The following is a 16459-nucleotide window of genomic DNA, read 5'->3' on the forward strand; positions in this document are numbered from 1 at the left end:
AGCTGCCTCCCCAGGTAACATGCACCAGGGCTGCCTTTGCTCCACAGGGGACAGAGGGATGCACCACCAGTGCACCCTGGGGCAGAGGAGCAGGGACTGTCCCTGCTGCAGCAAGTCCCAGCCAAGCACCATTCTGAAAACACATCTGCCTTGCTCACTTCAAACAGAGCCCCACCAGCCTTCCTCCCCTCCCCAAGGGCTGCTTTCCCCTCCTCTCCCTCTGGGCAGCACACTGAGCTTGCTCACTCTCATCCAGCCTCCTTGCCCCAAGACACAGCCCCCAAGCTGATTGCAGAACAAAGTTTACTCCCACCAAAGCACCACAGCTGGTGACGTACCACTGAAAACCCTGAGATATACGAAAGGGAGGCATAAAGAAATGCCCAAGCCCACAGCTCTGATCAGGGTAACTCTCTGTACCTGTGGGGATGGAGGGTCTCGCCCAAGCAGGGCCAGCACCTCAGATCTGCTGCCGGAGGTGCCAGGGCTCAGCGCAGGAGGGCAGGGCTGGCTGCTGATCAAGGGATCATGTGAAAGGTGAACGCAGGCCACTGCACCACAGCCGAACAAGAAGAGCACGCTGCAACAGGGTGAGGGTGCTGAAGGACCGAGGAAGAGGGTTCTGCAGAGACAAGCATGCAGGATCCTCCCTGCCCACGAGGGAGGGCCCTAAGCTCTGCCAAGAGCTCCCAAAAACATGCAGGAGGCTGCGCTCAGTGCGCCAGCTGAAGCATGCTGCTCAATAGCCTGTCAAACCCTGCCCCTGCCTTCTCTTCCAGCCTGACAGCACTGTGTGCCCTCTCCTGTGGGGCTGGACACACTCACCCATGCCCCAGCCAGCCGGGCAGGGGAGAGCCCAGCACACAGGCATCCCCTCTGCCCTGCGCCCCAGCTGCAGCAGCCACTGCGGGCACAGGGACAGCCTGGCCACCCCAGGCAGGCACCAAAGGCAGCTTTGACTTCTGCCAGCCCCACAAAGCTGCATCAGGGCTGCATTTACCAACATATGACCTATATAAGCAACAGAAAGAAGGCTCAGGCCATCACTGGATTTGGGCTGCAGAAAGCAAGGGCTGCTAGCAAGCACTGGGGCAGGAGGCTATCAGTCTCTCCCACTGACAAAAAACAAGTTCAGGATGAATGCTGGCCCACTGGGCAGCAGGATGCACATGTTTTCCTCCCTCTGGAGAGTGGCAGGTGGCAGCAGATCTCAGCAGCACAGCTAAACTGAACTTTTTCAACCCCAACCTAGTCTGGGGAGAAAAAAAAAAAAAAAAAAAAAAAAAAAGCAAGCAACCCAGGGCTCAGTTGTACAGACGTGAAGTGTTAAGTGGTTTTTTTTAGGGTTCATATCACAAGCCTTTTTCAGAGACAAAGCTGATTGTGCCCTCTGGGGCTCCAGGGGCCAGCTATTTCCTAACTTGAGCAGGCTGAAAAGGAATACTGTACCTTTCAGTGACATCCCATCAAGCTCAACACACAGTAGCTTTACACTCTCCGCCCCACACCTCAAAGGAAAAGCCACCACCACAAGGCTAAACGCATGTATACACGCTATTATTGTAAATGGAGCAGCTAAACCCTGGCAATTTGCTTTGTGTGGATTTTTTTTTTTCTTCCCAGTAAATGCAGCACTTGAGCTCCCAAAAACCCAGCTTCCAATGGGTTTGTTCCAGCTTTAAATACATTAAACATCTCAATGCAAGACCGTGTTTAATTCAAGAATCTAAACACAAGCAAACCTGTTTCACTGTGAGCATTTTGTAGAGAAGTGAAAAGGGGAGTTTCTTTTTTAAAAAGAAATCATAATACAGTGATGAAAGGGTTAAGAATGCAAGAATTCAGACATTCCATGGAGGGTCTCTAAGAAGTCCGTAAAAAAGGAGCAAACAGATCCATACAACAGGAGACAGCAGGAGACAGTTTTTTTGACCCCCACACACACACACACTTTTTTGCTGGACTGCTGCTAGGTTACCGCTGCTCCCTTCTGGCCTGAGTCGGCAGGGCAGTACAGGGGCATAGAGGGAGCAGGTCACGACTCCTCGTTGCCAGAATCATCGTCATCGTAACAGTCGGCATCCTCCTCCTCCTCGTCTTCGTCATCAATGTCGTCATCGTACAAGTCGTCATAAAGCAAATCTGAACTGTTGTCATTGGAAGGCACTTTAGTTTTGATGCAATACTCTGCCAGCGTAGTGGGGACCTTCACGCCATCCTTCTCTGCCTCGGCTTTGGTAGCCAAAACCTGTTTCCTGCAGGGAGGAGGACACAGCAGCGTGAGCCGGGCCATGTGCCGTGAGCAGCGCAGCTCAGCTCCCCCCGGCCCGGCCGGCCCCAGCCCAGCCCTTCTGACAGCTCAGAGCCAGAGCTGATGTTTGGCTGAAGCACCACAAGCAGCACCAGAAACAGATTTAATTCCTGCAGCCCCGGGCTTGGGAGCACTCCAAGGCTGTTTGCAGCATGCACGCTCTCAGCAACATATGAAATCAGTTATTCTACAGGACTCCGCATTAGAGACCTGCCAGAGCTTTCACTACATTTGTTACAGAAGGGATGTTCAGGGATTTCCTAAGATGACTTAAGGTGGGTTCAGAGATGCCATCCACAGCCACCCTCCACCACTGATTACCCCAGCATGCTCAAAACTGCAATTTCCACAAGCATTTGGCAGCTCTGAACTCTCACTGGAGGGTAAGAGCAGTCTGAGCACATGGCTGCACCCCAAGATGCAGCCGTAACCCCGGCGCTGCCTGGAGCTGGCAGGAGACCAGTGTTTCCCATCACCCCCGGACAGGCTCTGGCTGCTGCCTCCTGGCAGCACTCAGCCTGTGAACTGTTGCTGGTCCGTGCTGCCTCCCAGCAGGGAGAGGAGCAGATGGCAGCCTGTCCCCTCACCCCCACCTGCTTGCTCTGTTTATGAGTACATCCAGCTCCACTGAAGCCAATGGAGCTGGAGGGGACTAAGATAACCTCCCAGCAAGGCTCTTCGCACTGCTCAGGCCAGCGACTGCCTGCCCTGCGTAGCTCCAACCAGGGGTATACCCTGCACACCCAGCTAGCAGAGTCAATGCAGATGTGGTCTTGCCCCACGCAAGCATGATGGTGGTCCCGCTGCAGTATAGGCTGCCAATCTGCCACTCCACAGCAACCCTGGCTCAAGTTTACATCATCTCCCTACAGCACCTGATAAACCATGAACTTCTCAGCAAAGGACAGTCAAGACCAAACAAGTGCTTCCAGCTAATCAAACCCAGCTTTGCAAGCACTTGCCAAATCCTACAGATATTCCATTGAATTGGAGGGACAAGATTATGATTCATGAGTGCATTAAGCACAGAATTAGTAGGATCCAGTCAGTTTGAATCACATCCCAAGCAATGCAGGCAGGGCTCAAAGGCAAGCAGGGACTTTGACTGGGATTTACTAGCAGCCAATAGGTTTTACAGAGCATCATGCCAGATTAGTCTGAAAAAGAACAATTCAAAGACAGATCAGCCTGGTCCTCCTGCTCCAGAAGTTTGCACCACTTCTGTGTGCTGAAAGTCCTAGAGGGACCAGAAACATGGATTTGGAATAAGACTGTAAAATTCATTTCCAGAGGAGCAACCACAGCAAGAAGCTGGTTTCAGCAAATTCTGCAAGCAACCTGTTTCATAGGATTCAAAGCAGGAGGCCGGGAGCACAGCATCACACATGGCAAAGCTTACCTTATGATTTCAGCATACTCCTTGTCTTTTCCTTTACTGTCCCTCCATTTCCTGAACATGACTGATGCATCCACATTGGCAGGAGAGAATGTGTTGGGCTCATTAAGCAAAGAGATTACACTCAGTAAGATAGTCCTGAAAAAGGTAACCACAACAGCAGAGTCAGAGCTAACGCATTCATGGATTCTGGATGCCAACGCCTTCTTTAGGTGATGCATCAGAAACTTGTTTAAAGCCAAAACCTAAATTAAGGATAACTAAGGATAGCTAAGGATAATAGTTGAAGTGAGAGCAGATATTTATGAACTTCAGACCCTGGCCATCAGCATAGGAAGGTGACACAATACAAACCTCAAGGACCTAATCTGAAAGACTATCACATCTGTGCATGTGCTTGTGATGGAGCATCAGGCAAAGCTTGCATTAGACCAGAATTCAGCTTGTCCACACCACCCATGGATGGTGCAGGGTTGGAAACCTGCGTAGTGAGCCTGTTCCTCATGACATTCGGCCTCCCAGCAGAAAGCCAGGCTCTTTACCTACCCTGTGTAGGGAGGACCACTACAACCCAAGGCCATCAGATGAGGCTGCACTGCCTTCCCTGTCCCACAGCATATTAAGAGATTGGAGCTGTGGCTGGGTCTCTCCCCTCCTCAGCCCATGTGTCACTAAGGCTGCTGTAGCAGCATTCAAGTACAGCAAGGGGAAGACAGCGCAGATGTTTTTCAATACCCAGGCAAGCGGCCAAGGGCCCAGCAGGATTTGGCTGCTAGTACTCAGCAAATCCAGCATGAGCCACTCACATAACCCCCAGCAGACAGCCAGCCTTCCTGGATTTCTAGCAGCAGCACAGAGCTGCTGCCTGCCCTGCTCTGCTGGCATTTACCAGGGGCAAACACCACCTCCCTCACCCAGATCCTTCTACTGCACTTCCTACAATTATTTAAATGGAAGGGAAGAACAAGAGACAAGGAATAAGTCTTGAAATACAGCAGTACATCGCAACTGCTTTGCAGAACTTTAATAAAGGAGACTACAGCCCCAACTGTACTTGCATTGATTTAGGGGCACATTCAGAGCAGCATGCACTGAGCACATTACCAGATCACATATCTGGGATACAATTCCAGGAAGTGCTTAGTCATTTGGATGCCAAGTTTCTTGAAAGGTTTATGAAACTAAACACTTGTGTCCAGCCAGACTGTTCAGCACAGCTATCAGGAGTCTTATACAATTTACTTTCCAAATGATATAATTCAGTAGGAAAAAGAACAGCAGCTCTGGAAAAAACTGTCTGGTCAGACTGGAATGATGGGCAGAAGAGACACCATCTTCTACTTCATCTCAAGAATTCATTTAAAAGCCTTTGGTTCTCAGCAAACAGGCTGTATAGCCAGCATGTCAGCTCCAGCATCATTGCAGCAGTTTTACTGGTGAGCAAAGTCTAGGGAAGGCTGAGGACAAGAATTCACGTCTGGATTTAGCATCTGCTCACACTTCCATCAACAAAGTGAGGAGAAGCCAGTTTGCACCACAGTGCCCCAGACTCCAAAGTCACTGCAAAGCTACTTAAATACACCAAGGCAACTGTCTATTAGAGGTGAGGCTCTCTGCACTCTTCATTCCTGAAAAGCACATTAGATCAGCTCCATCACTGCTGATACCTTAAGAGCTGGACAGTCTCCTCTGACTCAAACCCTGCTGCTGTGGGTAAGCAAGGTGAACAAGGTATGGTAACAGGAAGGGATCCCAGCACATGGGATCTGACAGAACCAAAACCACAAAAAAGTTTTCAGTCACACGTCATTAAACATCTTCAGCATCAAATATGAACTGCACCAGACTGGATACAGACTGACTCTAGAATGCATTGAGGATAACTTCCTAAGCCAGGTAACAGACACCCCTACCCGAGGGGATGCAATACTGGATCTGATGGTCACCAATACAAGTGAGCTCATCGGTGATGTCAAGAATGGAGGCAGCTTGGGCTGCAGTGATCACGCGTTGGTGGAGTTCACGCTCCTGAGGGACATGGGAAAAGCGAGGAGTGCAGTCAGGAAAAGCAAACTTCCAGCTCTTCAAGGAGTTAGTCAGAAGGACCCCCTGGGAAACGGTCCTCAGGGACAGGGGAATGGAACAGAGTTGGCAGATCTTTAAGGACACCTTCCATAGAGCACAAGAGCTCTCAGTCCCCAAGTGTAAGAAATCAGGCAAGGAAGGGAAGAGACCAGCATGGCTGAGTCGAGACCTGCTGGTCAAACTAAAGAGCAAGAGGGAACTGCACAGGCAGTGGAAGCAGGGACAGGTGTCCTGGGAAGAGTACAGGGAAGCTGCCCAGTTGTGTAGGGAGGGGGTCAGGAAGGCCAAGGCGAGGATGGAGCTGAATTTGGCAAGGGACGTAAAGAATAACAAGAAGGGCTTCTACAGGTATGTCAACCAGAAAAGGAAGGTTAAAGAAAGCGTACCCCCTCTGATGAACAAGAACGGCGAACTTGTATCAACAGACGAGGAGAAGGCTGAGGTACTCAACAACTTCTTTGCCTCGGTCTTCACTGGCAACCTCTCTCCTCACCCCTCCAAAATCAGTGGACCAAAAGATGGGGACCAGGGGGTAAAGCCCCTCCCACTGTAAGGGAAGATCAGGTTCGAGACCACCTGAAGAACCTCAATGTACATAAGTCTATGGGACCAGATGAGATGCACCCCAGAGTCCTGAGGGAATTGGCTGATGTAGTTGCCAAGCCACTCTCCATGATATTTGAAAAGTCATGGCAGTCAGGTGAAGTCCCTGGGGACTGGAAGAAGGGGAATGTTGTGCCCATTTTTAAAAAGGGAAGAAAGGAGGACCCTGCGAACTACCGACCTGTCAAGCCTCACCTCTGTGCCTGGGAAGATCATGGAACAGATCCTCCTAGAAGATATGCTCAAGCACATGGAGGACAGGGAGGTGATTCGAGACAGCCAGCACGGATTCACCAAGGGCAAGTCCTGCCTGACCAACCTAGTGGCTTTCTATGAAGGAGTGACTGCATCAGTGGACAAGGGAAAAGCAATGGATGTCATCTATTTGGACTTCTGTAATGTGTTCGACACAGTCCCCCACAACATCCTTCTCTCTAAATTGGGGAGATATGGGTTTGATGGGTGGACTGTTCGGTGGATAAGGAATTGGCTGGATGGTCGCATCCAGAGGGTCGTGGCCAATGGCTCAATGTCCACATGGAGACCAGTGACAAGTGGAGTCCCTCAGGGGTCTATACTGGGACTGGTGCTATTTAACATCTTCATCAATGACATAGACAGTGGGATCGAGTGCACCCTCAGCAAGTTTGCAGACGACACCAAGCTGAGTGGTGCAGCTGACACACCAGAAGGATGAGATGTCATCCAAAGGGCCCTGGACAAGCTGTAGAGGTGGGCCTGTGTGAACCTCATGAGGTTCAACAAGGCCAAATGCAAGGTCCTGCACCTGGGATGGGGCAACCCCCGGTATCAATACAGGCTGGGGGATGAATGGATTGAGAGCAGCCCTGCGGAGAAGGACTTGGGGGTACTGGTAGATGAAAAGCTGGACATGAGCCAACAATGTGCACTTGCAGCCCAGAAGGCCAACCGAATCCTGGGCTGCATCAAAAGAAGCGTGGTCAGCAGGTCGAGGGAGGTGATTCTGCCTCTCTGCTCTGGTGAGACCTCATCTGGAGTACTGCGTCCGGCCCTGGAGCCCTCAGCACAAGAAGGACATGGACCTGCTGGAGCGGGTCCAGAGGAGGGCCACAAAAATGATCCGAGGGCTGGAGCACCTCTCCTACGAGGACAGGCTGAGGGAGTTGGGGTTGTTTGGCCTGGAGAAGAGAAGGCTGTGAGGAAACCTTATTGTGACCTTCCAGTACTTAAAGGGGGCCTATAGGAAGGATGGGGGCAATCTTTTTAGCAAGGCCTGTTGTGACAGGACAAGGAATAATAGATTTAAACTAAAGAAGAATAGATTTAGACTAGACATAAGAAAGAAAGTTTTTACAATGAGGGTGGTGAAGCACTGGAACAGGTTGCCCAGAGAGGTAGTGGAGGCCCCATCCCTGGCAACATCCCAGGCCAGGTTGGACGGGGCTCTGAGCACCCTGCTCTGGTTAAAGCTGTCCCTGCTCACTGCAGGGGGGTTGGGCTAGATGACCTCTAAAGGTCCCTTCCAACCCAAAGCATTCTATGATTCTATGACCCTCTCCAGTACCGTCATGGATCTGTTTCTCCCTCAGGTGAGGTTGTTCTAGCATGTTGTTTCATGCAAGTTGTTTGCATGAAGAGTGGGGATTTCAAGCCCGCCTTCTGCTTTCTTACATCCCCCCACCCCATTCTGGGGAACAGTGTGCTCATCAGCTGCCATGCCACTTTAAGTGTTTATGATGCTGTTGTCTTCAGTGTGAGTCCCTCTACATCCCTTTATCAGCAGAGGAGAGAAGCCAGTAGAGGCTCAAGGAATCAGACCTGTTAAGTGCCTTTTTCTCTCCACATATCAGAAGGCTCAGACATGGATGAATTTAATCTAAACCAAAACAGACATTATGTAGAGTGGCTGGGGCTCCTAACCAGCACATCTTGTCATATACCTTGTTGAAAAGGATCTTTTTTTTTTCTTTTGTTCCAGCTACTATCTACACTGTAGCTTTTCAGAGCCACCTTCAGAGGTACATATAGATTTGTCCTAGCACATTTTTATTCTCCAGTACAAAGTAAGATGTTTTGTCTTAGGCTGTACTGACAGTAATGTACAGATCTGGACAGTTCCTGCAACCAGCTCAATGCAATAAAGCAGCCAAAAAAGCCAACAAAAATGGACATCCTCAGGAAACAAAGCAATAGTAAGACAGGGCATCACCTATCTTCACAAGATACAGATATACCAACATCTTGAATTTGTGCTCAGTTCTGGCCTGTGCACCTCAAAGGACAGAGTGAAGCCAGGGGAGATATGGAGAAGGGCAACTAAAATGATCAAAGAGCCTCAACCCCTAAGCCCTGCCACCACTTCCTTGGCTTTATGGGACACAAGAAAAGCAGTATTCTCTGCCACACAGATCACAGCTGCATTCTTTCACATCTTGCTGGACGTTTACCGTATTTACTTATGTCTCATCTAGCTCTGAGTGATGGGAAAGTCCATATTGACTGTGTTTAAAAAAAAAAACTTAATGAGCATGCTTGACACTGTTAGAGGTAGAAACACAGGTGCTCTCAAAGTTGAAGAATGACATTCCCCCCCTCCAGACACTTCAACCACAGTCATCTGTAGCAAACAGTCAATACTCAGCAGGATATACAATTCAGCAGCTGACGAGAAGCCCTAGGTTACAGCATGCAGCTCATTACAACAAGCATGCTTCCCCTCCCACACCTTCAGCCCTGCTGCCTCTTGTCTGACACTCTGGAGCCTTGCAAAGCCAGATGGGACCCCAGAAGGACATGTTTCTATTGGCGCTTAGCCCAACAGGTGATGCTGGCAGCAGGCTAAGAGTTAAGGACAAGTTTTATTTCTGCTTGCTGATACAGCTGAGGAATGTTTTTTCCCCAAATGTCACCCTTAAGCCCAACACATTCCAAGAGAATAAGCACCAAAAACTGCACCATGGTAAGGAAGAGCAGAAATCAGAGAACTAGCACCATGAGAAGTTTCATGTCAATCTTTAGGGTTGTATATAATAAAATACTCAAAATGTGTGTGCAATAATTAATGCCCAAAGCTGTTTCCTAACTATGAGTTGAAGCTTGTCACCTAGTCCTAACCATATCAGATGTATGAAAAAAGTTTAATAGCCATGTGAGCAGAGGGGCAGGTGACCATAGCTTAGCAATACGTACCTTAATAGTATTTAAGCTTTTTTCATTTTTTAAAAATCTGAACTAGAACTTTGAGAGGTTGCTTCATAATCACTTGTACTTGGTACAGATGGATTGGATAACATTTACCTCAAGCTCTGGAGGTCAGATTCCCAACCCTTCATGACTTCAAGGTTAAAAAGGCTCAAGAGAAATGGCGTGTCTTAGCTGTGTGAAGTAGCATGCTCCAGGAGGAACATCAGTTGTTATAGTTTGCTGACTGCTACAATTCCTAGTCTCCTGCCACGTTAGCTCTAGTTCAGCACTTCGCAGAGTATATATGTTACAATCCTATTCAAAGGGTCAAGAATCCAATAAAACCCCCTTGCTAGATCTTTGCTTTGACAAAGGTTCTTTTCAAATTAATTTCATGAAACCAAGTTAGATGAAAGCTGAGTCAAACTATCAGACAACCTTTTTCAAATCACTGCACTCCCTCAGGTGTACGAGATCCCTAGCTGGATTTACCAATAACAGATTTCAAAGTTGGGGAACCAACATCTAATAAATCACTCTGAAAGCAAGCATAATTCTCATATGATAAACTAAAAATCTAGAGGCAATTATTTTAACCTTATTTGGATAGTAAATCAGATTAAAAAGTTAGAACAGGAAGTACCTTACTTCAGGGTTTTTCCACTATGTCACTTACTACTCCAGCTGCACAGGTCAGTGAGCTGCTACTTGATATGAGTTTTATCAGTTCTTTATTGGCAGTGTCTTGTAATGAGAATGAAATTCAGCTGGTGTTTCAAAAAAATAGACAGGTTAACCTTGAATGCCTCTGGTACTTAGTGATCCTTCAGTTTTTTGGCAGGAAGAAAACTACCTGGCTAACTGCTCAAGATACCATGCTGCAGAACAGGAGACAGACAAAACTAGAAGGCAAACAGTAGGTAGGATTATGCACAAATTTACTCCTTCTGGGCCCAAATACTCAAAAATGTTCTTTTCCACTAGTGGTATCTTGGAGGAGTTTGAAAAACCTAAGTGTAGGATAACAGGGACTAGGAAAGGCTAGAGCATTTGAGATAATTTGCTTTAAGAGCATGAAACCCTGTGAACAGGACAAGTTTCCACATTGTTAGCCCAGCATCAGGACACACGGCACTTCAGACAGCTTGATAAGTCTGGTTCCCACCCAATTCAAGACCCAAAGCCCCCAAAGTCTTAAATTCCCTTCCAAACTTTTCCCAACACAGGCCTTGGTCTTGGAGAGACACAACAGACCTTTGAGGTCACCACTGTACATCACGGATTCACACTGTTACCTGACATTTTGGGTAGGGTTCCACCTCTCGGATGGCAGCTCTCCACTTTGTGGGTCATCTACAGGTGGGTGAAGAATTGAAATACATACATCTCCATTCTGCAAGACAGAAGCAAAAGTTGAGAATAGCCTGGCTTGAGGCAGAGGTCTGATGACTCAACTCCAACACTCTGGCTATGTTCTGAGCAGTTTAACCTTGTTGATACAGATGCCCCAAGTGCCAGTAAAAATACATGCAAGAACTGGAAGCATTTCTCAATTCTTCCTGGTCTACTATATTTATATGTTCAAAAGTCTGCCTTGCTAAACAGGATTAGTCTGCAAATTGGTACAAAACAATCTCAAGTCAAGAGGTTTAAAGAATATAGCAGAGCAAGCAAAAATAGAAGTCAAGTCATATAAAACTAAATTGGTTTCCAGATAGCAAGTATTGTCACAGTGACAGAAATGAGCTTTAGTCACAGGAGACCCAAAGTAGGGTTAAAAAATTTTGTTCCCAGTGGTAGCTGAGTTAGCTACAGGAATTTTTGAATTGAAGGGTTTAGCACTCTACTAGCTCAGGTATCAAAACAATGCTTCTCCTGGGACACAAGGAGGTTGAACAGATGGTGCAGGGCAGGCTTACACTGCTCCCCTAGGACACAGCTGTTTGAAATATCAGGTGAAAAAGCAGGAGATGCTCTCTGAAGGTTTCACTGAAAATCCCTTCCAGTATGCAAAAGGAAAAATATTTTGGCAGCATATGGAAACCATACAGCCACGTAATCCTCAGTCTGTGTTCTACTCAGTGTTATAGCCTGAATATAGATTTAAAGCTCCATAATGCCTACCATTTATAAACACTTTAAGAAGCCTGTAAAACCAATTCTCCATCAGCAACAGCACTCTGACACAATTACTTTGTAGGAGTGCTGTAGCAGTATTCACCACAGCTGATATTCTCCACTGAGGTTAACTCCAGAGGCTCATGGGGTCCCAATGCCTTACTGCAGGATGGGGTGAAGGTGCAGATGGGGCCTGAGGCTGGCCAGCATATGTTGGCCTCTCCAGGCCCTGCTGGCTTGCTGCCTCTTGCAGCCAGCTGCTGGGATGACTTAGAAGTTGCCAGAGGCAGCCCCACACTTTCAGGTGGCACTGCCTCAGCTGACAGGCAGCACTCACACTGTCTCTTGTCACCCTGATCCGATCCAAGGTACAGGTTGATGATAGGAACAAGAGAGAAGCTGCAGATCAGTTCTGTTCAAGACCACAGGCTGCCAGTTCCCCACACACCTGGTCTCAGCTACATCCTGAGGACCCTCCAACACTGCTCAATGCACAGGAGCCAAAGCACAAAGTAGCACTGCTCACAGCAACAGCATCTGTGCCTTTGAGCCTGAGCCAGCGATCACAGCTACAGATAGCAACAGCTCACCTGAAAGGCCTCCCAAACATTTCAACTCTCCTTGATTAACAATGACATTTGTTTTATAGCCAAATGAGATTGTACTTCAACATTGGAGGCTTGTGATCAGTATCCAGATTTCAGCTGCTCACTAACCCTGCCAGGTATGCTAATTTAGCAAGCCCTCATCATTTTGAAGGAGCTTTTTTTGTCAAGAACACAACAAAAAAACAGCAATGTAGCACCTGGAGCTGCTGAATACCCAAGCACCCACTTATGTTGCTGGAACAGTTTGCCATAACAAGGCAGTTTCCTTTTTAGGACTCCAACAGGCTTGTGCAATCTAGAAAATGTTTTTTAATATAATTTTAAGGTGAAGTTAACCTTACTAATGTTAGATTATGTTCACAGTCTATTCCAGTTTTATTCATAATTTCCATGAGTTTACCCAGTATCTCCTTTAACCATCTCCTGGGAGAATGCAGTGCTGGTGGCCAGGAGAAGCCATCACTGCACTCAGGGGAAGTTCCTCATGGGATCAGGTAAGCAGCATGTGGACAAGTAGGTATTTGGCAGTATGAAAATATAGAGGGAAGCAAGAATGTGAGAAGTTTCTCCTCTTGCAACAATCAATGTTACATGTTTGGGAATTCAAGCAGAGCAGCACTGCATTACAGAGTCTGGAAGGGGTAAAGGTGTCATGGGGCCTGATGAGATTAGCACAAGGTTTTAGGGATCAGTGTAGTCAATGGGAGAGCCTTTCCCTACGTACATTTTTGAAAGATATAAACATCCTGTTTATAGGGATGGGATATTCATCTGCCAATGGGAAATAGCCCATACTTCTATTAAGACTGAGAACTTGTCATAAAAATAAAAAACAAGTCTTGAATGCAGTTTTACCAAAATTCAACTAGATGACCCAAGTAAACTGGAGATGGGGAAAACACACAAGTTACTCAAGTCTCATTGCTCAGAACTGCAACGTCAGCCCCAACCTCTCCATCTGGTCCCACCAGCAGATTCTGTAAACTGCTACTTTCTTTCATCTTCCTTAAACTGAAAGGTGTTTTTGTTTTTTTTTTTACCCCCCCTCCTCCTGACAAAACCTCAAACCCTTTGCTGATTTATTCTCAGTTTCATTTGGAGTTAATCCCAGTGCCTCATCTTCATTGCTTAAATGTTGTTTCCAAAACAGCCTACAAGCTGCTTCAGATTCCCTCAGCTCCAACAAATACTGCTACAAACACAAAGTACAAAGCTGAGAGCTGGAGTATTTGAAAAGCAACCTCAAAATACACCCATCAAGTTTTGGGTTAGTTTCTCCTCCTGCCTTCAGTTGTTTCTAGAGCCAATTTTTCATCTTTCCTACCAGGACTGGGAGAGATCCTTTCCAAGACTCATTTTGTACATACTGTTCTGGTAACCATTTCCCACTCACCTCCTGCATGAGAATTTCTGGATTCAGAATCAACATCTGCAGTATGGATCTGCAGGTCTCAAAGTTGTCTTTATTTATAGATCAAACTCCCATGTAACTGAAATAGAGACTTAAAGAGAATCATCCTTGGCTACATGCCAGATTCAGTGCCAAGTCTAAAACTCAAGTCAGAATACTGTCAGATGACTGATTTCAGGATGTCCCTGGGCTTAGGGCAATCCTCCCAAGCATCCAGTAATTAAAGCTGATTACTATCCTGTTTTGCACTGGCTTTTGGCCATTTATTACTAAGCCATCAGTGCTGTTTTCACCATGACATTTGAAGCATGCTCATTCAGGCTGGGCATTTAGCAGCAGCAACTTGTTAGAAAAGGGCCTTCCAAGCCCAAGGCATCAACTGAAGCCATTGTTTGTTTGCAGCAAGGAAGAGAAGTGACATTCCTGTTTTGAAGTGGACCCAAAGGAAGCCTTCTCATAGGAAGACCTGTGATAAGGTGACAGAGCTGCACCAACAGGAACATTTTTGAAAGGCCTTTAGCTCCTCATAAACTATTCAACCAGTAGTCCTAGCAGGCTGACACATAGCTAAGATATCCAAAAGTTAAGTCAAGTTTTGAGCCAAAACAGGCCTTCAACTTTCAAATACAGCTCTATGAAATTTGGTAATTTTGAACCAATTGTATGAAATTAAATGCTGCTTCTCACAGTCTTTGCAGCAGCACTATTAAACTCTGTCTCAAGCTGCTGCTTCCATGAGCTCTAAAACAACAGCTCAACTCAACCAGGCTCCAGGATAAACCTTAAAGGTCACTTGATAGATGAAAGCCCAGCAAGAAACACAACACAGTCCATTCACACCAGATGCAGGGCAACATATGCTATAGCCCAGCAACAGCAGAGGTTAGCCTGAGCATTGCCATATTAACATAGCTGGGCCACTGCCAGCCCCTGAGCTAGTCCATCAGCAGAGCACCAAGCCATGCTGAGATGCACCAGACATATCCTCATTGCAGCACTTCCCCCAGTGCTTTGGTCCATGATGACTTTACCTTAAATCTCTAAGCAGCCTGTGCTCAGCATCATGAAGACAATGCTTTCAAGCCAGGGAGTACTGCTTTCTAAAAAGCATTTATATAAAATCATTCCCCTTCTGGATCTGCTATGTAGTTGTACCATGATCCAATCATGGACTTGATAGCCCAGTGTTACACTCTGAACATGACCCATACATGCACTGAACTAAGGGCCACTTCAAATTGGCTAGCAGACATTAAGCCCAAAGGTATCTGTTCACTCTGGTCCCAGGGTGACCAGGCTGTGCATGACGACTCCTGAAGCTGGACTCCAGCTCCAGTTCTTTCTGCAGTCAGAGCACCCCAAGTCCAAATGCCTTCATCATAGGCTGACTGCTGCTGAAGACTGTTTCCCACTATTTCTTGCCTTATCACACAATTTTGTAGGATATACTAAAAAATGTACTTGAAAGGTGTACTGTCCTGGTTTTGGCTGGGATAGAGTTAATTTTCTTCCTAGCAGCAGGCATAGTGCTGTGTTTTGGATTTAGTAGGAGAAGAATGTTGATAACATGCTGATGTTTTTAGTTGTTGCTGAGTACTGCTTATGCTAGTCAAGGACTTTTTCAGCTTCCCATGCTCTGCCAGGCGCACAAGAAACTGGGAGGGGGCACAGCCAGAATAGTTGATCCAAACTGACCAAAGGGCTATTCCATACCATATGACGTCATGCTCAGTATATAAACTGGGGGGGGTTGGCCAGGGAGCAGCGATTGCTGCTCGGGAACTGCCTGGGTATCGATCAGCGGGTGGTGAGCAATTGCATTGTGCATCACTTGCTTTGTATATTATTATTATTATACTGTTACTATTAGCATTACTATTTTACTTTATTTCAATTATTAAACTGTTCTTATCTCAACCCAGGAGTGTTTCTCACTCTTACTCCTCCAATTCTCTCCCCCATCCCATCGGGGTAGGGGGAGTGAGCGAGCGGCTGTGTGGTGCTTAGTTGCTGGCTGGGGCTAAACCACGACAGTCCTTTTTGGCGCCCAACGTGGGGCCCGAAGGGTTTGAGATAACAACAGATTAACCAGAGTGTATTAAGGAGTCTTAACAGTTGCCGGTCACGATATTAGTTCATCTGATCTGCACCATGTTCTTTTTTTTGCAGCACGCGTTAAAGCTTGCTAAAAATACTAGTTGCCTAAGTATCACAGTAGGGCAAGACCCTATACACCAGCCTTGATCCAAGAATCCCCTAAAATTGCCAACGCTCATGGCACGGTGCTTTGGCTGGGGCTGCCTGCTGCACTTGCAGGTATGCAAAAGGCTCCATCCCTGCCTACAGGAACAGCATTTCCTACATTTAGATTTTACTCTGCAACCATGAAGCTGACATTTAAACACAAACAACTAACCACTTTAGTTATGGCTAGAGACATTTAGTACCTTCAATATTTCCAGAAGTTTAAGGACATAGAAAACCTTCTCACATGCCTGAGAAAAAAAAAATTAATTAGTTTAAAAAACACCTTACCTCATAAATGTTGGGGTGCCACATTTTGGTCAGGAATCTGAAAGTAGGTGGTGAATATGGATAGTCAATAGGAAATTTAATGTGAGCCTGGAAAAAAGCAAAATATTTTAGTTATGAAACAGAACACAGAGATTATACAAACAACCATTACAGTGAAAACCTGGAAAAAACAAATTTCTATTAAGTCCATCAAATAGTTCATTTGATGTATCAGTGCCCATACGGGC

At 46.7% G+C, this 16459-nt stretch overlaps 1 protein-coding gene across 1 annotated transcript; it reads right to left on the bottom strand.

The window, feature by feature from the left end:
• Positions 1–1952: 1952 nt before the first annotated feature.
• Positions 1953–16256, bottom strand: LOC142596496 (ubiquitin-conjugating enzyme E2 R2-like). The gene is made up of 4 exons (XM_075725623.1): positions 16233–16256; positions 10856–10953; positions 3711–3845; positions 1953–2255 (listed from the first exon to the last, which is right to left on the bottom strand). Exons 1-4 carry the CDS (start codon positions 16254–16256, stop codon positions 2036–2038), a joined length of 477 nt encoding a protein of 158 aa, XP_075581738.1. The 3' UTR covers positions 1953–2035.
• Between the last annotated feature and the right edge of the window lie 203 nt (positions 16257–16459).

This window comes from Pelecanus crispus, chromosome W, assembly GCF_030463565.1.
Source record: "Pelecanus crispus isolate bPelCri1 chromosome W, bPelCri1.pri, whole genome shotgun sequence".
NCBI classification, from domain to species: domain Eukaryota; kingdom Metazoa; phylum Chordata; class Aves; order Pelecaniformes; family Pelecanidae; genus Pelecanus; species Pelecanus crispus.